Source organism: Pelodiscus sinensis, chromosome 18, assembly GCF_049634645.1.
Source record: "Pelodiscus sinensis isolate JC-2024 chromosome 18, ASM4963464v1, whole genome shotgun sequence".
In the NCBI taxonomy this organism is placed as follows: domain Eukaryota; kingdom Metazoa; phylum Chordata; order Testudines; family Trionychidae; genus Pelodiscus; species Pelodiscus sinensis.
This window is the reverse complement of record NC_134728.1, coordinates 35,149,030-35,173,703: the sequence shown is the minus strand read 5'-3', so window position 1 is coordinate 35,173,703 and position 24,674 is coordinate 35,149,030. Positions and strand designations below refer to the sequence as shown.

At 49.6% G+C, this 24,674-nt stretch overlaps 1 protein-coding gene across 7 annotated transcripts in view; it reads right to left on the bottom strand.

The window, feature by feature from the left end:
• Positions 1-24,674, bottom strand: part of RALY (RALY heterogeneous nuclear ribonucleoprotein) — a 221,553-nt gene that overhangs the window by 67,960 nt on the left and 128,919 nt on the right. For 3 of the 7 annotated variants that reach the window (XM_075901522.1, XM_075901528.1, XM_075901521.1), the window contains one exon: positions 11,970-12,096. The exons of the other annotated variants lie outside the window; for them this stretch is intronic. In XM_075901522.1, coding sequence (XP_075757637.1) covers positions 11,970-11,993 — 24 coding nt within the window. In that variant the 5' untranslated portion in view covers positions 11,994-12,096. The remainder of the gene's footprint in view (positions 1-11,969; positions 12,097-24,674) is intronic. 7 annotated transcript variants of the gene reach the window in all.

The following is a 24,674-nucleotide window of genomic DNA, read 5'->3' as shown; positions in this document are numbered from 1 at the left end:
CTGGTCAAGCCTGTGTTCATAGATCTCAAATTAGGCCCCCCCAAAAGCAGTCGGAGGTGTGTCGTGGAGAACAACAGAGTTCAGAATGGCTGCCCTTAAAGAGGCAGGCCACCCCCTTTTTTTTTTGCTCAATAACTCCCCCCCGACCCTTCTCACCCCCAACTTTTTTTTTTTTTTTTTTTTTTTTTTTGCTGAAAAAAAAATCCTTGATATTCCTCATTAAAAAAAATATTGTTTGGTGTTCCTCGGTCTTAAAAAGTTTAAGAAACACTGATCTACACTGTCTGCCACACTTGTCTCCCTCCATCATTTATTCTCTGCATCTATTACATGACATAGGAGAGCATGCTGCCAGAAAGTCTTGGTAGGTCCTGCTTTGGGAAACTCTCTGCTGATCTGTCTCCTCTACCAGCATCCTCACATCTGAAATCCACATCTGTGTGTCACCACTCGCAGGGCCCTTCAGGATCCCCATCCTCCCTTCATGGGCTACTTACCTTCCCTACCTCCTGGCATCTGCAGGAGTAAAGTCATTCCTGTGCCCATGTGCCACAGAGTTGGGTTCAAAATTATTTCTTTTGGTCTGATGACCCTGGGTTGGTGAGCGAGCTTTTGGACTTTTTATTTTTATTTTTTGTTCTTTATTCTTCACAGTTATCTATTGACTAACTTTCCCAGCTACTTTAGCCACTAGGTGACCTTTTCAAACGCACTCAAGTAATGTAGGTGCCTGAGTTTCCTGTGAAAGTCAATGAGACTTAGGCGCCTAAGTCAGTTAAAAGGACAGATATTCAAAAGCAGCTGTCTTTTTCCCATGTACTTTTGTATTCACTCCCTGCCTCTTTCATTGATTTATATTTGGCCACAACCTGTTCTCTTTCCAGGTGTTTTAAACTCTTGCCTTGCTTTTCTATTCACCCCGGCCCTTTCTGCTTTATACAGATGCAGGAGGTTAAAAAACAGGCCTGATCTTTCAGAACTATCCCCATACAAAGGATCACAACACTCACATGCACAGTGTTGCAGTGCTCCCAAATGATTGCAGGGAGTCAACTGTTGGGGAGACTCACATGCAGTCCTGCTATTTCTGCATGCAAATGACACGACACGGGGTGTGGTCTGAGCCTACACACATACAACCCAAATACAGGTTGAACCTCTCTAGTCTGGCACCTTCGGGACCTGACCTGTTCTGAACAAGAGAATTTTCCGGACCATGGGAGGTCAATATTGTCTAGCAGCATTCCCAACACTTCCACTGCTTGCTGGGCTGTTAGAGGACATGTAGGGGTAAATCAGAGCTAAATAACAGCACAGAACACAGAGAGCCAGGGCTGGCGGCTGTAAACAAACTTTACGGGACCATGGGAAACTTGGCCACACCCGTGAAAAGTGGACACCCGGCTAACTAAAATCATGCCGGACCACGGATGTTTCCAGAGCAGAGAGTTCTGGACTAGAGAGGTTCCACATGTACCAGTCTTTACTTCTGTCTTCTCCAGGTCTGACCTCTCATGGTTTGCTGGGCTGGGCGCATTGACTCAGCTGAGGTCCAGCTGACTTTGGATCAAGCCTTAAATGCACATATACAGTTTGTTGTTTGAAACTCATCAGCAATAAAATCCTGCCCTGGATGACTTCTGCCCTTTCCACAGAGAGAGTCACTCCTCTTAGGCTTCCCTTTGCGACTGGCTGCTCAAAGCCCTTTGCGGTCTTGCACCCTTCCTTGTGGGGTGTGATGAGCCCGGGTCCCCGCGGAGCATTAGGTTGCTCTGCAAAGGGTTAAGCCACATGTTGCTTTTTTAATCCTATGGAGAGATGAGTAACCCATCATTGCTCGTTGATTATGGTCATTTGTTTCTGTAAATGAAGTTTAAAAGTCATTAAAAGATTTGTCAGCTGTGACTTATGAGTCCTTCCCGCTGTAGGGAAGTGAAGCAATGACAAATGCCCTCCACTGCCACATCATCTGTTATGTGCTCAAAGTTGCAGCGTTCCAATTACCAGGGACCCATGGAATCTGAAAAGCAACTCCAATATCCTACACGGGAGCTGCGAACATTAGTCAGAGCTGGCGGGTTTCACTGCGGCACGGTGCCAGGTGGAGGGCGAGCTGGTAATACATAACGTGTGGCATTCACGTAGCCAAGAGTCTCTGACCGCTGGATGGCTGTTAATGAAGCAGCACATTCACCCTGGAGTAGGTAAGTCAGTGTAATTATCCCCGTTTTACAAATGGGGAAACTGAGGCACAGCACTGGGGCTGTGACTTGATGAAAACCATATTCTAGATCACATGCTGGGCTCTAGAGAGGCTGGAGGAAAAGTGCAGCAGAACAAGCTGCTGCCCTGACTGAGGCCAGTCCGTCCTCGTGTACCCATGGCTCAGGTGCTGGGTGCCCCCTCTGAGGAGAGACCGGAAGAATGGCCTTTAGCCGTGGGAAGGGGCGCCACCACTGTCCTCCCGACCTCGGCATCGAGGGCACCTCACACTCTTCTGAGTGAGGAAGCTGCTACTGCCTGACACTAATGGGACCTTGCTTGGGAAGGGCCGGAGCTACTGAAGAAAAAGTGAGGTCATGTCTCCGGACCGCAACAGTTCTCTGCCCCTTCCTGCCCAGCCCCTGAGAGTCTCTGCTCTTCAGCTCTCTGGGTTCCATAGGCCCACTCTCCAATTGCCCCGTTGCCTTGCACCTTCCCCGCTCAGCACCGAGAACTTGCACTGGTGGCCCATCCCTGGGTGGAGTCAGGGTGTACCCACGGCTCACAGCAGGGCTAGTGAGTGCCTGGCGCGTGCCCGCCAGCGAGGAAATACAAGCACCGACCATTCCTAAAGCACATGGGGGCAGCAAGGGGGGAATATCCTGCAGTACTGAACCAGCTGAATCGTATTAAATTCCAATTTGATCATCATGTTGCTTAATCTCCTGCATGGGAATGTTAATCGCCCATGGAAGTTTACTGCCTATTTGGCTTTAATTTGCTGGGCATGACAGCTAAACTTGTATCAAGGCCAGTGAAGCATTCTGCTGCCTGGGAAACCTCCGTCTGATTTCACCTGAATCCTCTACTCAGCTCCTGTGGCCATGTGCAATAATCAGCAGCATTTGAATTCTTTACAACCCGCTCCATTCATTTTGCAGTAATGAGGGGCTTAGGGCCCAATCCAAGCCCAGTGTGAGGAGAGGGATTTGCGCTCCTTTGCATCAGAACTGAGCCTGGCCCTTAATGTCTGAGCTCATAACACAAACTGAAACCATTGTATTCATTACCCACGCATGGCCCTGAGGCCGATCTTATGCAAACTGGGAGGAATATTATTAACGGAAGCAGTTACACTGATCCATAACCCACGTGAAGTCCGAAACTATCTGACATTGAGATTTGAGCAAATAACTGACTTGGGGGATGGAAGGCCCAAGCAAAAAAATCTGAAGGAAAAATATTTAATTTGGTTTTAATCAAATGTGATTTTTTTAGGGGGGAGGAGAGGGTAACATCACTGACATGAAAACAAACAAAAACTTTGTTTCAAGTTGAATTAAACCTGTTATTTAACTTGAAATATTTTTGTTTGTTTCAGGTGGTTTTTAAATGATTCCACCTTTTCATTAAAATTAGCTACATTTCAAATCAAAATGCTATTTAAAAAGGGAATATCAAAATGCTTAATTTTGAAATGGTTAAAATGAACCATGTGAAGTCCTGTGGCACCTTATAGACTAACAGATTTATTGAAGCATGAGCTTTCGTGGGCAAAGACCCACTTCGTCAGATGCATGTAGTGGAAATTCCAGAGGCAGTTATAAATATACAGGCACATGAAAAGAGTTCCAATGAAGAGTAAGGTTAGAGATAACGAGGTCAATTCAATCAGGGAGGATGAGGCCCACTTCTAGCAGCTGATGTGGAGGTGTGAACACCAAGAGAGGCCTGGGCCACTTCCAGCTTTTGAGGCCTGGAGCCTTAATACAAATAAAAAATTAGACATGAAAACCAAATAAGGCACCAATAGGGTTGCCAGGTGTCTGATATTGACCCGGATAGTCCGGTATTTTCTATTCATGTCTGGTACAAAAAATTCAGAAAATACCGGACGCTTAAAATGGCTGGTATTTTCTGTTTTTTTCCCGGCCAGGGGCTGAAAATACCGGACACCTGGCAACCCTACACACACTCAGCAGTTGGGTCCAGCCCTCCACCACTTACCTGGTTGTGCAGGGGAGCTGTCTGGCCCGGAGCAGGGAAGGAGGCAAGATGGCCATCGGCTGCCGGCAGCCCGTTAGGAAAGGCAGAGACCAGCCCCTCCTGTTCTTAAAGGGGCCATGTTGTTTTTAAATTTAAAATTTTTTTTTGCTTAATAACTCTCTGGGTCCTTTTCCCTCCCCCCCCCCCCCGTTTTTTTTGGTGGGGGGAGGGGTTGTTCAGTATTTTTGGTTAAATCATCTGGCAACCCTAGGGACTATAAAAAAGGGCGAGAGGCCGTCTGAATATTTTTTATTTCACAAACGCTTTTCTAGCCTTTTTCACATCCTTTATTTGCTTACATGTGCAGCTCTGAGCTGAGGGAGTCGGTCTCAGTTTGATCCCAGAGGGATTCACATAAAAACAAGTTGCAAAATTATCAAATGCCAAAAAATGAACACGGGGTTCAATTTGAGGCCCGGTTTCAGCTTGAGGCCCAGGCCAAATGGGCCGCCTGGCCCCCTCGGATGGGCCCTGTTTGCACTGCCACCTACAACCTGTTAGATCTACTGCTTGGAGTTCTTGGTGCACTGTGACTCTGTTTAACAGTAACACTCCCTGGGAAAGCTACAGAAGAATAAGTTCAGGTTTTAACCTTGAGCTTCCCACTGCCTTGCCTGGGATAGTTTCCTTGCATCATTTCCCTTGTGCGCGAGTCTCGTGGTTACCACACTGATCTCCCGTCAGATGCACTGAGCAGCTCCCAGAAGTGCTCCGTAGCCAGGCCTTGTGCTATCACGCTCTCGCACAAGACAGATGGACTGTTCACCCCCCAATCCAGCTATTCTTTAACACACAAGGCCAGATTCATCCCTGTTGTAATCCTAATGACTTTAGTGGGTTTTTGCCTGGGAAGACTTTGGCCCACACTTTCTTCAGCCCGTTAGTGTTACTCTGGAAACACTAAACAAGACAGGTGAGAACTGCCCCGGCTCTGCTCTGCTGGGCAGCCTGTAATAACAACACCGCTGCCACCATCAGTCATTCTGCAATCTGCAGCACAAGGCCCGCAGCCAAATACTTGCTGTTTGATGAACTGAATCCAGCACGGCTAAAGTAGGGAATTCAAGCTGGTTTATGAAATGTTCATGGTACAATAGGGCAGAGTTTCAATCATTCACTTGGCACTGCACATAGTTTTTCTATGCGATACATCCATTTGCTATTCTCATTACTCCCTCCTACCCCCTGCCACGCCCCTCCCTCCAATACAGAGGAATCCAGACAGACCCAAACTCTTGTTTTGTTTAGAGTTTGAACAAGGAATTGACAAGGAACGTGCTCTGTGTAACCACTGGTCCTAGGCAGAGTCCAACATAAATAACCCGGGGAACATGCTTCTGCAGGATATTATCAACCATTCAGTTGCAAGTGGGCAAAACCAGGGAACTTCCATCAGCCTCCAAGCAATCTGAACTCTTAAATGATCAGGATTTGAGTTTCTAAATACCAGTAGCCCAGAGTTGCCTGCAAAATTGTGTGCATAACTGTGTGCCTAATCTATTTCTGGCGGCTGGGGACTGCAAATGAGGGTGAACTGAGTGGGAAGTGGGATCTGGTAGCTTCTAGTACAACTGCTTCCTTAGGGAATTGGCTAAAGGCTGGTGCAAGTTTGTACTGTGCACGTAGAGACATCGACCCTGGAGGCTGTTTATCTGAAATGTTCATATCACTACTGAAAAGAGCTGTGCTAGCCTCCATCAAATACAGCCACCCCGAGTCAGAGCCAATCAGGTCGGATAAGGATCTAGACCCCACCAGTCCATCTGCCTGTGGAGCTGATGGGTGTTTTGCCATAGGGAACAGGATTGGGGCAGAGATGCGCATGACTCAAAGTTGCCCATATTTCAGGTTCCTATAACTCAGTGGGCGTCAAGCCGGCTCAGAGAGTCTTGTGCTTTTTTTTTTTTCCCCAAAGGAAAAATGAATAAGCAGCCATGTTCATCTTGCAAGCTCGGCAGTTTTCAGAAATGCCATTGGGACTGCTGACCTCTCTTTCCTGAGCTGTGAGGAGTAACTAGGATTGCAGCTGCTTCCCCTGAAGATATTTAATTTCTTAATTTGCCCATATGGCTCAGGCGCTTTTCGCGTCTCTGTCACTGTCTGACTAGCCGCGCGGTCTATTGACATTCCCAGGGTGTTCCAGGCCTCCCCTTCAAGGCCTGGATTGCTGCGAAGCTGCGGGGGAAAATGGCCAGGACAACTGACAGAAAAGTTACAGGCATGGCACGGTCACGGCAGGTGGCCATTTTGCTCTCGTTGTGCCTCTGTTGGGTTTCAGCCCTAGCTCGCTGCCCTGCCATTCAGCAGCAGCCTGACTGCAGACCAGCCTCTGCAGGTGGTGGGGGCTGATTCCTGAAAGCATTGGCCCTGTGGTGAAGGGGTTTTAATGTTCACTGGGCTTGGGAGCACACTTGACAAGCGGCAGTGAGTCTGGTGCTCCTCCCCGGGCTTTCCTCCTTGCCTGCTGACGGGGGGCTGGATTCACTGGGGGCAGCGCGAGGAGGTGAACCCTGCATCCCTTGAACCCCACCGAGGTTCTCGCTGCATGGGATCCGCCGTGGCACAGACGATGAAACGCATGGATGCAGGGCCAGGGAGCTGGGCATCCCACTGAAAATCGTGGTGCAGGCTGCAAGTCTCAGCTTTCCCGTCCTCCTTCCTGAGGCAGTGAGCCACCCTTTCTCCCAAGGACTCGCTGTTCCTTCTGCTTCCCTTGCCTGCACTGAACACCCAGGCAAATCCCCAGTCTCAGGACATAGACAGTGGGAGCCGTTACTACAGAGGAATTCGGTGAGTTTACAGCACCTGTGTCTAGCTTATTCCTGCCTGGATGACTCCCACCCAGAAATATTAGGGTTACAAAGGCACTGGACCAGTGGAAAGGGAAGGGAAGGTGTTTAAAAAAATGACCAGAGTGCAGGAACTTACTTTACAAACCGATTCACTGGGGGGTTCGCCCCAAGGAAAGTCTTAGGATTTATTCTTGGGTAGTTTTTTCCCCCCAAAGAAATGGTTTGTTTGCTCTGGGTTAGGGTCTTGCAGCCTATTTTATATGGTGAAGACACAAATAGCTGTTTTCGCGTACCCCAGTGCAAATTGGGGAATATCCTACATTGCTTCATTTCTCCTCTGGGTATCCTCACAATAACATGTCCTAGGGTTTTCTCCCCTCAGTTCAGTCTGTCCCACCACAGAACAGAAAACGCAGCTGGGCTTTGGTGTGCCTCTGAGAATTCACTTCAGTTTTGCACTGTGAACTCTTCCAGGCCCTGATTTCTGCTGCTCTCAGCACTCATGGTCAATCTGACTTAAGGGACAATGAGTTATCTTCTGCTTGCTCCGTACATCATCGTTCATTGCTGTAGTGCCAAGGAGGACAGGGCTGGCATTGACATGATCAGACCCTGTAAGAAGATTAATACAGTGACACCTCAGAAAGGTGAGCGACTCAGCAAGATATGGAGGAAGCCTGTGTTTCATATAATTTACCGGCTACAATCTTTGCTCCCAGCATACAAAGTGGCAGAAAAATGATCTAACAGGAGAAATGAGGGTTCCCCTCGGGTAGGGAGATCCCTCGATGAAGAATATTTGGCCTGGGCGGCTCTGTGCCAGCGATTCCAGGCCTCTCCTCCAAGAGGTGTTTGGTGGGGGCATGGTCACTGTGCTCGTGAGATCTATGGGACAGCTGCAGGGCACAGCCCTGAGGTTGCTCTCAGGGTAGGTCCGCTCTACAAAGAAGATTGAAGCTGCCGCTGTCGATCTTCCAGGGTTCGAATGAGCGGGTCTAGTGAAGACAGCTAATTCGAACTGAGAGGGGAGCTCCGGTCAATGCCAGTGGTCCTGCTTCCACGAGGAGAAAGCAAAGTCGAAGGGAAAGCGTGCTCCCTTCAACTTCCTGCAGCGTGGACAGTGCCAAATGTCAGTTAAAGTCAGCTAGGCCATTAAAACAGCTGAAGTTGGGTAGCTTAATTCGACCTTCTCCCGTAGTGTAGACGTACGTTACTCCAGTGGCTAAATCACACCTGGGGTCCAAGGGGAAGGTGCTTAGACCCAAGAAAAAAAACCTTCATGAGCCATTGTTTACATTTCCCTAGCTCTAGTTTTTAATAAGCAAAAAGCTAAGTAGCACAGAGTCACAGGTTGATTCTTTCCACCTCCAAAAAAGGGCCCAGTGAAAACGTCCCATAGTTCAGAAACAGGCACCGTGTGTCCTCTTGGGCTCAGGTGCAGAGACCGTGAAATAACAGTGAAAATGCAAGAACCCGGAGAAGAGGGGAGTTTCACAGACAGTAAGGATCTGGCACAGTGGGAGTCACGTCATGATGGTTCCCAACTGGCTGAGTGTCCAAGACTTGCAGAGGCATTTTTAAACGAATTCAGCGATGGGACCTGATGAGGCTTCCTGGCCAGAATCTAAGCCTCTTCAGATTGCACGATCTGACCTCAGGCCAGCTTTATCCACGTATATTGCTAATATGGCCTTTGTTAAAGCAACTGTATACAATTAACTCTCCTCCCAGTTGGTAGCCAAAGATAGCAGCAGCAAGGCTAAGCATTCTTAATCATTTCAAAGGCTGGTTTGTTAGGCAAACACAGCTCAGATTCCAGAATAAAAAGGACACAATCATTCCATTTAGACACACAATTCCATTTTGGTGAGCTTCTTTTTTTAAATAACAAAGGTGCGGGGAGGCATAAAATCAAACACAAGTGGAAATGTTGCCAAAGTTTTGTTTTAGTTTGAGTTAATACAAGTTTTTCTGGAGGTCAGTCCTTACCCTAATGACAATAGGCCAGTGGCAGGAATGTGACCTACAAAATGAAACTGACTAACTGGTTTTTGTTTCCAGTTTTCTTTCTAGTCAGTTTCAAACTCTGTGAAATGCAAAAACAAACAATTAAACCAAAGACTGGGATTGGGTTGCCAGATAGATTCAGCAAAAATCCTAGACACACTTGACATTACACCACAGTCTACATTACATCTTATTTAGAAAATACCAGACATTTCTATATTCTCCATTGGTTTCCCCGAAAGAAAACTCAAATACTGGACTGTCCGGTTCAAAACGGGACACCCGGCAACCCTAGACTGGGATGTTCCAAGGATTCTAAGGGAGTTAAGCGCCAGCATCCTGAATGCTACTTTGGGAACCCTAGCTAAACAACGACAGATGCTACAAGGCAGTTTTAATTCAGACCAGCTTTTACTTTCTAATGATCATACTTATAATCACACAGTTAATCGGTTCACAGGAGCAGCCCCCTACTTGTGGCCTGCCGTGGGTAGAGTGTTGCTCCAGCTCTGCCTGGTGCCTGTGAGGGGCCACCAGTGGTCAGCCCACCTCGTCCACCTGGCAGCTGGGGCCGGGAATCGGACCTCCAGCCCTGTGCAGGTCTGGGAGTGGGATCCCCGTGGGCTGGGGGCTGCTCCAGCCGGGTTGAAGTGGTCCCCCACCCGGGATCCCCTTAGTCAGTTAACCGGTTAAATGTCAGGGTAGCCTACCATTTAACCGGTTAACTGAGTAATCAGGATTGTACATCCCTAAGCTAGGACAGGTGATTTGCCCAAACTGTGCAGCAGGCCAGAGTCAGGAACAGAACCCACATTTCCTGAATCGGGGTGGGGAACCTTTTTGGGTTGGGGGGAAACAACTCAGATGTGGTCCCTGACTGATGAGCAGAAAAAAAGAGACACTTGGCTCACTCATGCCAGCCCCTTGCCAGCCCAAGACTCAGGGCTTCCCTCCAGGAATGTGTTAACTCTCTGGGGGCTTGAGGATAATAGATTTTGGGGGCTTCCCTCGGGTCTGGGATGGAGCCAAAAATGAGGGGTTCAGTGCATAGGAGGGAGCTACTGGAAAACAGGTTGGGAGGTGTGGGGTTGGGGCAGGAGGTCGGGTACAGGAGCAGGCTGGAGGTGCAGGCTCTGGACTGGAGGTAGGATGCAGAAGCGGGCTGAGGGTGGGGGCGTGGGGGCTCCCAGTTTCCCCCCTGCCATTTGGACAGTGCTGTTGAATATGTCAATGTTTCCACAGATGGGAAAAACGATGGGAATGAGTGGAGAAAACGCCTTTAAGACTGTCAGCTCTTTGGATTAGATTTACAGAATGCCGTGTTTGAAAACGTGTTGGTTGTGGGGGCTGCGGCTACACTGAACCCGAAGGGGAAAAGAAGGCAGCATCATTCATTGGAGGGGATGAGCAACACAACTTATCAGTTTCGGGGAATTCCACTTACAGCTGAGAAAAATGAGCCATGGCCACAGAAATGATGTGTGACAGGAAAGGACAAGCCCTTCCCATCGAAAACACCCCAACGGTTCAGAAAACCCCCGCGAGGACCCAACGCCGGAGCATTGTTCCACGCTAACGGCGGTGTCAGAGCGGGACACGTTCTGCCGGACGGCAGGGCATGTGCTTTACGTAGCGCACAAACAGCCAAATTGAAAAACAAGAGCAGAGAAGCAAAGAAAGCAAATGGGTCCCCAACAGGAGAGCTTGGGAATCTTGATTCGCTGGGCTGATATGTCATGGCTCGGTGCTACATTGCAGGAGCCTTTTGATTTAATCCAAAGCACATAAATAAATACATGAGAAATGTCTGACTCCAGATTGGATGGGGGTGGGGCGGGACATGAAAGCAAACGATAATAACGCAAGCCAGAAATGGTGGAAATTGTTCCCGAAGGCAAAGCTTCCATCTGGTTCTCCAGCTCCTTGTTTATTTGGCTCAAGTGAAACACGAACCTCTGGGTCAAGAGGATTAAATCCAAACTGCTCTCAAGGGCGCTGGTTCCTCAGCAGTGAGCAGCAGCCTTCTGCTGCCATGTTCGTAACTGTCAAGCCCTAAACCCAGGGAGACGTCTCTCTCCTTCAGGAGGGGGGGAAAGGTTTGATGCATAAAGGCATGTCGGGAGAGGCTGCCATTTGGAATTGACTGACCAGGGGGGAGGTCTAGGTTGGATATTACAAAAAACTATTTCCCTGGGAGGGTGGGGAAGCACTGGGCTGGGTTCCCTAGGAAGGGGGGTGGAATCTCCATCCCTAGGGGTTTTTAAGGCCCGGCTTGACAAAGCCCTGGCTGGGATGATTGAGTTGGGTCACTCCAGCTTTGGGCAGGGGGCTGGACTCGATGGCTCCTGAGGTCTCTGCCCGCCCTGAGATTCTATGATTCTAGCAGCAGCTATTTATGCCAGCACTAATAACCTTCCCTTTAAAGAGTGGAGGGGACCGTGGTTCACAGGCCAGCCCCACCCAAAATCCAGCAGGTGAACATCACCGCACAGGGGGAAAGCTGAGATCTGCAGCCAGACCCTTCTCGAGTGCCGATAATGTCAGAAGCCTCCTTGGAAGGAGAATGCACCCTGCCCCGAATCAGATTCCAGAGGCAGTCGAGTTAGCCTAGCTCTGAATCGGGTCATTCCTGTCATTTGGCTGCTGCAGTTTTCCCCTTACATTTTGATTTTGCTCAGCACCAGCAAGTCCAGAACCATCTGGAGCCTTACGTCGATTTAGTTTACCGAAGAGAAGTTTAAGACTTGATCATGGTCTATACATTTCTACATGGGGAGACCTGTGGTAGCACAGTGCTTGTTAATGCAACCGACATGGCAGAACAACGGCCAATGACTGGAGGTTGAGACTAGATACATTTTAGACTAAAAACAAGGAGCAGATTTTTAATATTGAGGGTAATTAACCACTGGAGCAACTTACCTCGGACCATGGTGGATTCTCCATTACCTGAATTCTTTAAATCCCTCTTAGATAATGATATAGTCCCAGTGTAGCGTAGTGTCTCAGCATTGGTGTACAGTCTTCCAGTCTGGCAGAGCTGGCAACCCTACCAATGAATATTTAATCATCAACCCATTGTTTGCTGCGAGGCCTCTGCCTAAGGGGTCCCGCCTGCCATGGCTTGCCCTCCGCGGAGGTCTTTGCACAGAGCCAGTGCACAAGTGAGCTTAAGGGAGAGATGGTGCCTAAGGGGCTCTTGGCTGAAGTGAGAGGCAGGTCCGGGCTCTGTGGCAGCGGGAGACGTCCGGTTGCCATTCTGGACTCTGTGTCTCTCTTACCCACTGAGGTCACACCAGGAGCCGGGTGTGGAAGGGGGCCAGCAAAGCGTCAGGGACACTGAGCTATCAGGTGGGGGGCTGCCCTCCTCAGGGGACTTGCAAAGGGTCATAGAATCCTAGAGCTGGAAGAGTCCTCAGGAGGTCATCAAGTCCAGCCCGCTGCCCAAGGGTGACTGAAGGGTGATTGCCAAAGATGCCAGCAGGGGGCGCTACTCATCGTCCATTTGGAGGTGGGGCTGCTGGCTGTTCCCAGGTTCTCTTGCCTCCTCATTGTTTCATACACAGCCTCAGTGCCGGCGGGAGGGGAGTAGTGTCGGGTAAGGGGGGTCGTTAGTTTTGCCAGGGCCCTCGGCAGGGCTCAGGCTGGTGTGCGGGTTAGTTGGAGGAGGAACCACTAGACATCTGGCCCCACCCTGATGATACTTGGCTTTCGGGACACACGTAACAAAAGGAGGGTTCACCATGAACCACCGTCTCTGGTCAGGAGACAAAAGGCCCATGCCGGGCAATGTGTGCCAGATACATTAGGATTGTGCTGAGCTGCTGTTTCCATTCCTGCTGTTGCCTCTCGCCTCGCTCCTTAACCACCTGCTTGTGCGGGCTCCTCTTTAGACCGTCTCCTTTCCACTACTCCCTAACAGGCCGGTTTCTGGCTCAGGGATGCTGGTGTAGATTCACTGAGGCCAGTGGAGTGACTCTGGATTGACACTGAGCAGAATACAGCCTGGCAGTGCAGACACTCGACCAGCCGGGTTGCATAGTAGGTCTGACTGGCTCACAAAAACGTATAGGACCACGTCCTCCTCTGGTGAAAATCGGCAGAGCTCGGTGGAAGCCCATGAGGCACCAGCGGAGCTTGTCTGACCCCCATGCAGGAGAGGTCCACACTTTATGAATTACCCGGGAAAAAAATGAAGTTGTTTCCTTTATTTTTCCTACACGTCCCTTCGGATTGTACAGATACTCTGGGCTCTAGTCCTAATACTGGGAGAGATCAGCCATCTGTTTGGCACCACTAAAGTCCTTTTAATTAAAGAAATCAGCTTTTGCTGCCTGTAATTAAGTTCTGGTGTTCCTTCTGCCTGGCAGTAGAGAGGCGGCTTAGTGCCTGCCTGTTCTGGCCACGTGCCCCGGTGCACAGTCTGAATGCTGCGTTACGGTGATCTCCCGCTGGCTAACCAACTGGTGCTATTATTACTGTACACAGCTCGGAACAGAACCAGTCTGGGATTTGAGTGATCAACTTAGCAGCCAGACTCAGCGTGTCTGGAGAGCCTTCTCCCGGGGCAGAGGGGACAGGCCCGCATTGCGTTTGTGCTGTTGGAGCTCCGGGTGATTCCTCCCACGGATGTGGGGATAGAGCTGGGGATCAGGCTTATTAGACAAGATTAGCGTGGAGCGAGGTACACTCCCTGCGAGCAGTGAAACCCCACTGCCACCAATGGGACTGCAAGGCTGCTTCCACTGTCACTGGGCGATTTTCGGCTTCAGGGGGCGGCTGGGGCATTGACGGTTCCCCACAGGCAGAGGGTGGCATGAAGGCACCAGCACATCTCCCAGCTGCCTTCGCAGGCTCGTCCGCTGCCCAGCACCTCCCTGACGAAGGGAAGGTTTGCCCGGTTTCCATCACGGCTGCTTTCCCATGCCTGTCCCTGCAGCCCAGCTGTGGGGCGGATGCTGGAAGGAGCCGGAGCAAACCACATGTGTATCCTGCTCTTCGGCAAAAGCGGATCTAACCCCAGTGCGTGAGCGAGGGGCTGCTCCCAACCCGCTGTATTCAGAGGGGCCTTCCATGAGTTTCAAGGGCCTTTGCCTGAAAGACGCTCAGCCCCATTGGACAGAGAAACTAAGCACCTGCCCCTCCATAGTGAAGCACTGAGACTATTTTCATTGAGTTCAGTGACCAGTCAGAGAAGTGCAGCGACAAGCTCAAACTCACACTGGAACCTGATTACAAAGAAAGGGAGAACAACAAGGCGTCCCTACCCCCAGCCCTGTGGCACTGCAGAGACTCACGCATTTATGTGGGCATCAGCTTTCGTGGGCAAAGACCCACTTGTGAGAGCTGAATAAACAGGTCGGTTCCTGGGCTAGGCCCCTCGAAGCTGGCCCAGGACTCCCCATTGCTTTTGCAGCTACAGACTAACGCGGCGACGCCTCTGCCACTCGCCATGAAGAAAGGAAAATAACCCCGGGGTCCCGAGGCCTCGTCTCCAGCGTTCTAAGCAGCCCACACCGCTTCCCGGCTTCGTATGGCTGATGTTTCTACGCCAGGTCCTGCACAAATGTCCCCTTGGAGGTATCCGCGCAGGGGATTAAAACCCTTTTACAGGCAGTCAGTATTTCACTTGTTATCATGTTCATGGTCCTACCTACAAATCACCAATGTGGGCTGGCAAGATGGCGCATTGCGCACACACACACACGCACACACAGATTTGTCCACGAAGAAGCCCAGTTTCCTTTGTTTAACTGGGTATATGCGTAGGAAATAAAAACAAAGAGCAAGAGGATTCCTCCGTAAGGGGTTAGAGCAGGTAGGCACTAAGTCCTCTTCCGGTAAGGTGAAACATCCTCCACTACACATATTGGCCCCGATCCTCAATGAGATTCTGGCTACGGAGAGCCCAGAGCAGCTCAGGAGAAGGGGTACAGGGGAGCCCATTGAGTTCTCCAGATTCTGACCCTGCTGTGTGCAGACGGGTCCCTCAGGGTAACTGAGAGCAGCCCGAGGGTTGCTTTGCATTACACCAGCTGCCAATGGTCTCGGAGCTCATGGGAGAGCTGGGCTCCTCAGGAGAACCAGGGCGCCCCTATGTCACACAGGGACGGGGCAGGTCGACTAATGAAGAATCTTGCTAAGTGAGGAAGATTTCCCCATAGCTGGTTAAAGTGGATTTGTGGGCAGAATGGGCAGGCAAGTGGCTTCCCTGTGCCCAGGGATTTCCCTACACCCCCCCCCCCCCCCGAATAACCCCCCCTCCAAGTTTTGTGAACTTGTTACATGACAGTTTAGTGATTGTTTGGAAATTTGAATTGAAATCGAAACATTAATACACACTTTAAAAGCATATACAGTGTATGATATGTGTATCTGAAAAAGTATAATACATTTGAAAAGTATGAACATAGACTAGCTTCCTTATACAGCTGTTGTTTTTATGACAATGTCAGTGCATTCATTTTGGTGATGTTGCCAACCTAATCATTTCAAATGATGATTTGTAAGCAAAGTCAAACTGAGCTCTCCCTGACAGCTAGTGATGGGCTGGGGAAAAGGTTTCAGGACCAGATTGTATTTACATTCACACCTAATCTACCTAGGTATCCGGCAAACAGAGCTGTGTAGCCCACATGATAGATTTTGGCTGGGGTTGGGTTACAAATCACTTGAATGCGTGTGTGTGTGTGTGTGTGTGTGTGTGTGTGTGTGTGTGTGTGTGTGTGTGTGTGTGTGTGTGTGTGTGTGTGTGTGTGTGAAATGTTGTTGTTCTTATTGTATGAGTAAAGGGCAGTAGAACTGTACTTAACCTGTACTGATTGAGGGCATCAGGAGAGAGGATGGGGACAGGGTGTTTTGCTTGATGGTCTGTCTGAGTCACAAGTACTATCTAACCTGCCCCTCTCCACTGGTTAAAGACAGAGCTGATTAGGCTCCATACATAATCTTTTGTTTTAAGTGACCACTACAGCTGAAATCACTGATAATCAGGTCTGCTGTGGGGACAGTGTTCTTGTGGGGACAATGTCTTTGTGTAAGAGACAGCACAGACTGACCTAGCAGTGAGGTTCCCCCACTGAGAGCTCAGCTGAAATCACTGAGAGCTGGGTGGAACCTCAAGAGACCAACTCGCAGAGGTCACAGGGCAGGTGGCAGCAGAAGGTGACGGCGTGGGGCCTTTGGCAACAGAGTGATGGAGTGAACAGTGGCACAATGAGCAACAGTGGCCATCGTGAACAGTGAGCAGCTGGAGAATAAGCAAGGTGTCTTTTTGCCCCCCACCTGGAAGGTGTACTCATGTGAAAGCACCTCTGAACTCTGAGTCTCCACTGACCAAGGACAACACCGGTGAGTGGGGTGAGGTGGAGGGAAAAATGAGGGGCACATTAAATAAACATTTGTTTGTTGGACTATATTTTAGTGACTTTGCTCCAGAATACTAGAGCTGTGACTGGGAATGGAAACTTATATAAATGTATTTCCTAGAAGGCCAAGATTTTTAAAATGCATTATTTGCCAAAGCAGGACAATGTAGCACTTTAAAGACTAACAAGATGGTTTATTAGATGATGAGCTTTCATGGGCCAGACCCACTTCCTCAGATCAAATAGTGGAAGAAAATAGTCACAACCATATATACCAAAGGATACAATTAAAAAAAATGAACAAATATGAAAAGGACAAATCACATTTCAGAACAGGAGGGGGATGCGGGGGGGGGGGGGGGGGAGGAAGGAAGGTAAGTGTCTGTGAATTGATGATATCAGAGGTGGGGAGAGTGGGATGTTTGTGAGTTAACTCAACCTCTACGTAGCTTTTACAGATGCCTGTCCTATAAAACGCCGACAGTTGAGAGGAGACAGGCACTACCAGCTATGGGGCTGCCTTGTGCTCAGGGCAGAACAGAGAATTTGAACACAGAGTGGAATATCATACGATGAATCAATGAAGATTTGACTTCAACTTGTTTTTTATTATCACTAGTGGCTCGACCGGATCTTTGTGCTGTTTCCTAGGATGAAAGAAGGAGAAATTCATCTCTTGCTACTCCCAGTCACAACAGCTACAGCTGAGTGTTCTTTTTCATCTTTGAATAGAATTTTGTGTTCTGAAAGAAGTCGCCTTCTTCCTGATCATGTGAATGAACTAATGAGCAAATCCATTGAAGCCATACACACAAGAAGCCACCGAAGATGAATGTATTGCATTCGAGAAGTTCATTAACAGAGCTGTGCAAAATTATAACAAGAAACCAAGAAGGATGTAGACGTCATGCTTCATAGAAGGCTTGAGTAGCCAACTTTAATTTGTGTGATTTTAAAACACGAGTTAAATCTAACAAAATGGTCATGAAACATTTTTCAGTTTTTACTATGGTGCCATACAGTCCATCTTCACTCTCACAGTCTCACCCCTCATCAGCCCTGACACCCGCCCTGTAAATTCGAACTGCCTCCCTCCCCCATTTCAATTCCTGGGGAAAACACTGCCTGTAACACAGGAGTTGGAGTGCTATTAACAACAACCACAACAGTAACCCTCCTCCAAACTTACAGAGGCATTTTTTCATCTGAGAGGCTGCATTGCTTTTCCCACACTGTGATCAATTAGTATTGAAACCATAGCAACGGAGCAGATAGTACTACTAAAACTGGGGTGTAAACAACAATCATCTGTGCCCACAAATGTAAAACTGACTTCTCAGTTCTTACAAAAAATGCTTAGGTTTGAAATGTATGTGGCCAGCTGGGGACGCCCTCTGTGTCCCTGGACATGTTCCTTAATCTCTCTGGCTCTGTCTCGTTTTCTGTAACATGGGCTCTGGCTCAACCGTCCAGTCATTCCTCAGGCAAATCTCTCGTTAATTTTCATTCCAATCAACCCGGCTGGATACTCAAATGTACCCTGCACAAGAGGCCTCAAAATTCCCCCATGTATCTCTTCTCCCGCCAAATTTCATGCTTCATTTCAGTGACATTTTCACTTGCATTGAAAATTCCGTGCAACCGTGCACTCCATGGACTGCTGGATGTGCACGGTGTGTCGACACAAGGAGTGCGGCCGGACTAGCTCGCAACGTTGGGTCCTAAATTACTTGTGAAATTGTACAGGTTGAACCCTCTAGTTCAGCACCCTTGGGACCTGACCGGTGCCAAACCAGAAAATTTGCCAGACCACAGGAGGTCACTATTATCTAACAGCATTATCAGCACTTCCACTGCTTACTGGGTTGTGAGAAGACATTTAGGTTTAAATTAGAGCCAAATAACAGCACAGAACACAGAAAGCCAAGACTGGCGGCAGTAAACAAACTTTATGGGATGGTAGGAAACTTGGTCATACCCATGATAAGTGGACAACCAGCTAATTACAATCATGCCGGACCAGAGAGGTAGCTGGACCAGAGAGTGCCAGACTAAAGAGGCTCAGCGTGTATGGTTTTAATATGAGAAATGGCCCTACATTTTAAACTCTTTTTAAAAATCCATCAAGAAGATCAGCAAATATGGTGGGTATGTCTACACTACAAAGTTAATTCTAAGTAACGGACGTTAGTTCGAATTAACTTTGATAGGCGCTACACTAGCGCTCCGCTAGTTCGAACTTAATTCGAACTAGCGGAGCACTTAGTTCGAACTAGGTAAACCTCATTCTACGAGGACTAAGCCTAGTTCGAACTTACTAGTTCGAATTAAGGGGTGTGTAGCCCCTTAATTCGAACTAGTGGGAGGCTAGCCCTCCCCAGGTTTCCCTGGTGGCCACTCTGGCCAACATCAGGGAAACTCTTCTGCCCCCCTCCCGGCCCCAGGCCCCTTAAAGGGGCACGGGCTGGCTACGGTGCCCGTGCCAGGTGCAAGCCTGCCAACACCCAGCCAGCAGACCCTGCACCTGGCACGGCTCAAGCCAGCCACCCAATGCCCCCCAGCCCTCCCCCTCTTCCCGGGACCAGGCTGGCGGCTCCCGGGAGCTTGCCCGGGACCGCAAGAGGCGGGCACTCGCCTGGTCTAGTGCGGACATCGACCTCCGCATTAGGCACAGGAAAGTGGCCGTCTAGGGCAGGAGAGCTGCCAGCCTGGCCACCCAGGAACAGGTGTGCATGAAAATCAAGGTGGTCCACTGAGACCCCCGACCCTGAGCCCTGAGCTTACAATGGCCGTACTGGGTCAGACCAAAGGTCCATCTAGCCCAGTAGCCTGTCTGCCGACAGCGGCCAACCCTAGGGACCCTGGAAGGGATGGACCGAAGACAGTGACCAAGCCATTTGTCTCGTGCCATCCCTCTCCAGCCTTCCACAAACTTTGGGCAGGGACACCACTCCTACCCCCTGGCTAATACCACTCCATGGACCCAACCTCCATGACTTGATCTCACTTCCCTTTAAACTCTGTTCTAGTTCTAGCCTTCACAGCCTCCTGCAGCAAGGAGTTCCACAGGTTGACACTTTGATTTGTGAAGAAGAACTTTCTGTTACTAGTTTGAAGCCTGCTACCCATTCCTTTCCTTTGGTGTCCTCTAGTCCTTCTATTATGGGAACTAATGAAGAACTTTTCTTGATGCACCCTCTCCACCCCACTCATGCTTTTATAGACCTCTATCTTATCCCCCCTCAGTCTCCTCTTTTCTAAACTGAAAAGTCCCAGTCTCTTTAGCCTCTCTTCATATGGGACCTCTTCCAAACCTCTGATCATTGTAGTTGCCCTCCCCTCTCCCACCCTCTCTCTTCCCCCTCCCATCTCCTTTTCCCAGTCTCCCCGAGTTTTGTTCAATAAAGAGAGATTCTATTTTTGACCACAATTGTCCTTTATTTTGTACATCAGGAAGGGGGTCTAGGGAAGGGTAAGTGGAAGGAGGTGAGGGAGGAATGGGGTACGAGCCCCCGTTGGGGAGGACTGGGCTGGCTCTGCGGGCTTCTGGGGGTGGAAGCTCTCCTACAGCCCCCCAATTGCCCCCTCTCCCCAGATGGCAGCCTGAGGCAAGTGCAGCCGGTCTGATGGCCGAGTGCTGTGATGTGCCCAGTGTGGGCACTCAGGAGTTTCCCGCTTGCAAAGCAGTCCTGGCTTGGAGTGCCCTGAGAACTGTCTGTCCGGGGTGGGGGTCAGGACTCTTTAAGCACAGCCCTCAGCTAGCCTGAGGCAGCAGCTCCACGCTCTAAGTCCTCATCTGATGCCCTGCCGGCACTGCTTCCGGCCATCCTTAACCTCTGTTCAGGGTCCACTCTGTGTGGACATGCTAGTTCGAATTAGCAAAACGCTAATTAGAACTAGTTTTTTAGTCTGAATCCGTTAGTTAGAATTAGCTTAGTTCGAATTAACTAATTCAAACTAAGTTAGTTCGAATTAGCGCTGTAGTGTAGACATACCCGGTGGGTAAAGAAGTTGGCAATAACCCTTATAAAAATAACATGTAGTCCTGTGGCACTTTAGCCACTAACAAAAATATAGAGAGCATTATGAGCTTTCATGGACAAAACTCACGTTTGCCCATGAAAGCTCATGATGAGATAGATATATTTTTGTTGGTCTCTAGGGGTGCCACAGGACTACGCGTTGTTTTTAAAGCTACAGACTAACACGGCCACCCCGCTGAGACCTTATAAAAATGTTACAGTATAAATAGCTCCTGAGAGAGCCCGAGTACTCAAAAACCCAGCTCCTATTTACACAGAGCTCAGTGCTGGTGTGCTGGCGATGTGGGAGGAAAATAGGCGATTCGCGAATGTGTTCTGTAAATAACCGTGACACTTGACACAGCAGGCAGAGCACTGCGAGGTGTTGTTTGCATCATGGCAGTGCAGAGGAGACCTTGTGTCTTCTCCAAGAGTTTTAACCCCCAACCGGATGTTTTTCTAAAAACGATGTGGAGGGCCTGAGGGGCAGCCAGGCCCACCACGGATACAGGCTACTCTGGCCGGGACGTTGCAACAGCCTTTGTCTGCAGCGGTTCCCCTGCGGGGATAGGCGGGGAGTTGTTCCGGCCCCCACTGGTTAACTGTAAAGGGTGAGGCTTACCGGTTAACCAGTTAACCGTTCCGTGATCTGTGAATCATGGACCAGGAAGGTAGGTGGTGCGCAAACACAGAACGAGAGATGGCCTGGACCCCACAGAGTTTATAGTCTGTCTAATTATTACTTATGAGTTGTGAAAACTGAGTTGGCTGCTGGGTACAGGGCTGGCCCGAGCCATTCATGCGCCCTGGGAGCGTGGCGCAGCCCCCGGGAGTGCGACGCATGTGTGGCCCTGTCCCCGGGCACGCGGCACCCCTCGCCCCCGGGCACCAAGTGCACACGTGGCCCGCCCCCGGGTGTGCGGCGCATACATGACCAGCCCTGCAGCCCAGAGCGGCGCCCCCTACAATGGGGCACTAGCTTGGTCAGCCCATAGCTTGGGCCGGCTCTGGCTGGGTATTTATGAAAATGGCAAAGCCCCTCAATGGAATGAATTTTATAGGGATGCTCACTTACTCTGGAAAGCATGGGATCTGTTATTCTGTGGGGTAAAGCACTCCCATCATTGAATCCAAAAGTAGAAGAAAATATACTATGTGCCATAGGCCATCAGCCACACAAAATGAACAGCTCCTCAGCCGCCAGAGGTGGCCTAAAACCCCCAAACATGGCCGGGTGGAGAGGGGGCCGAGGAAATATCACAACATTTATGAATTTGGAATCTCAAAGCTCAGCACATTTCCTCCAGTCTGGTAGTCTGAAAATGAGGGGGGAGGGGGGCCTGTTCACGATTCCATTTTTATTTTAATTCCCGTTTTTTTCTTTCAGATTTCTGAAAAATTTCAAAATTCAAAGTACTTGGATCAGCACTGTGAATAGCCCACACGTTGAGAATTATGCTTCTGTGTGACTATTTAGTGAAACTATATGAGTATCCAGCCCACCCAGAGGAAATCCAGATGAGTGAACAAGGCACTACCCTCTGAGGGACGAGTGAGATCAGAAAAAGGAATCGTTGTACAGAAATGGGGCATCTATTCAGTTATTTTTGACAATCTGCTTCACAGGAAAAATTGCAGAAAGAGGAGGAACTGGCCTAAGCAGCTAAAGAACGAACTCTGACCTAAATCATGTCTGATCTGTGCTGCGCTGGCTTTTAATTGCCCATATGCTGAATCAGTTGTACGATTGCAACGTCCTTACAAACAATAAATGTGGTTGAACAAAGGCATCCATAAAAGAAATAAGAAGTAAACAACGTGACAAATTTCCAGTGGAGACTAACACTGCCCCCCAAATAAATAACAGGGCTGGGACAAGAAGCAGGGAAGGTACTGAAGCAGGTAGGAAGGAAGGGGGGGGGGGGAAGAATGGGCGCTACATAAAATCATGACTGGTGTGGAAAAAGTGAAAAGGAATAGTTATTTACTTGCTCACATAACATAAGAACTAGGGGTCACCAAATGAAATTAATAGGTAGCAGGTTTAAAACAAACAAAAGGAAATTTTTCCTTCACACAGTGTGTGGTCAACCTGTGGAACTCCTTGCCAGAGGATGTTGTGAAGAGCAGGACTTTAACAGGGTTAAAAAAGAACTAGATACATTCATGAAGGTTAGATCCATCAGGCCATTAGCCAGGGTGGGTAGAAATGGTGTCCATAGCCACTGTCCGAGGATGGGAATGGATGACAGGGGAGGGATCACTTGATGATTCCCTGTTGTGTTCCCTCCCTCTGGGGCATCTGGCATTGGCCACTGTGGGCAGACAGGACACTGGGCTAGATGGACCTTTGGTCTGACCCAGTCTGGCTGTTCGTATGGTCTCATAGCACATTCCCCTGAAGAGCCCGGGATGGAACCTGAATCTCACTTTGCTGCTGGGCTTCGCAGGCACTTGGCAAGCTAGCTCACGACTTGTGACCAGTTAAATCTGTTGGATCATGTCGCAAGGTCTATGTGGTGGATCTAAAGGTTCCAACTCTGCAGATGTCCAAATGATGCCACGTGGTGGACTTGTGGTTTGTTTTTCAGTTTTCTTTTTGAAAAATCGACATCGAATAGCTGCACCAAAAGAACATTATTTTGTGCATCGGCATCATCATCCAGCCAGTAATTCCACCATCACACACTGTTTTCTCTGCAATTCCCTCTGAGTAGGTTCCTCTCATGAATTCACAGTCTGGTCTGCTGGGTGCGGAGACCTGAGCTCAAGAGACTTCACAAGGGTTTGTAAGAGCAGGTGTTTGCACTGGAGGCCCCAGAAACTGTATTTTCCCCATTGCCCCACGTCAGTGCTGCAGGCTGCATGTCAACGTGCCAACCCAAAGGTATCTGCACTGGTAACACACAGGTTCCCATATGGGAGCGCGTGGCTTTGGGATGGGGAGAGGTGAGACAGAAGTGCAAGATGTTCTGTTCTTCAGCAGCAACAGACTTTCCTCGTTGCATTAACCGAACTCGTCCGGTGGCAAAAGCCCCATTCCCTTGCCTGTGCCCCTGGATTTCCACTCAGGTGCTCCGGGATGTAGTTGTGGAAGAAGGTGATGGCCACTGCTTCTCTCCATGCAGGCAGCTTCTCCGGAGCGTGTGTCTCCGCACCTAGGGAACTCCGAGAGCCCTGTGTCCAAACGCCTCTGCCCCAGCACCTCTGCCCCAAGGGAACTACCAGAGCCCTCTGCCCTAGACGGAGGCAGATGAGGAGTTAGTTTCCTTTGCCCAAACCCTGCTCTGAGAAGGCGAATGGCACATTAGGGGGCATTAGGAAGAGCATTGCCAGCAGATCCAGATATGTCATTATTCCCCTTTATTCGACTCTGGGGAGGCCACATCTGGAGTATTGTGTCCAGTTCTGGGGCCCCCACTACAAAAAGGATGTGGACGCATTGGAGAGGGTCCAGCGGAGGGCAACCAAAATGATTAGAGGGCTGGAGCATATGACCTACAAGGAGAGGCTGAGGGATTTGGGTCTGTTTAGTCTGCAGAAGAGAAGAGCGAGGGGGGATTTGAGAGCAGTGGGAGGTTCCAAAGAGGATGGAGAGAGGCTTTTCTCAGTGGGGGCAGATGGCAGAACAAGGAGCAATGGGCTCAAGTTACAGTGGGGGAGGTCTGGGTTGGACATTAGGAAAAACTATTTCACTAGGAGGGTGGGGAAGCACTGGGATGGGTTCCCTAGGGAGGGGATGGAATCTCCATCCCTAGAGGTGTTTAAGTCCTGGCTTGACAAAGCCCTGGCTGGGTTGATTTAGTTGGGATTGGTCCTGCCTTGGGCAGGGGGCTGGACTCGATGACTCCTGAGGTCTCTTCCAACTCTGGGATTCTATGATTCTAAGGCCATGGGTTGGGATGGACAGGGGCGGATATAGGGCAGGGCGAATGGGGCGGCTGCCCCGCGCTTCAGAAAGCCCCTCGCATGCACCGTGGTGTCACTGCGCATGTGCCATGGCAAAGGGGGGCCCCGCGGAATTATGCTGCCCGGGGCCCCGCAAAACGGTCATCTGCCCCTGGGGATAGGACTCACTAAATTCAAGAGCCCTCTCACGGGCTGAGCTAATTTCACATTCAATTACTGTAGCTGGAAAAGGAGGAGAGAAGTTTGTTACAGGTGCTTGAAAGGGCTATAAGATCTTCCAGGTGCGCTGGCTGGCTGCCTTCCACCCCCATCTATGAACAAATCAAATG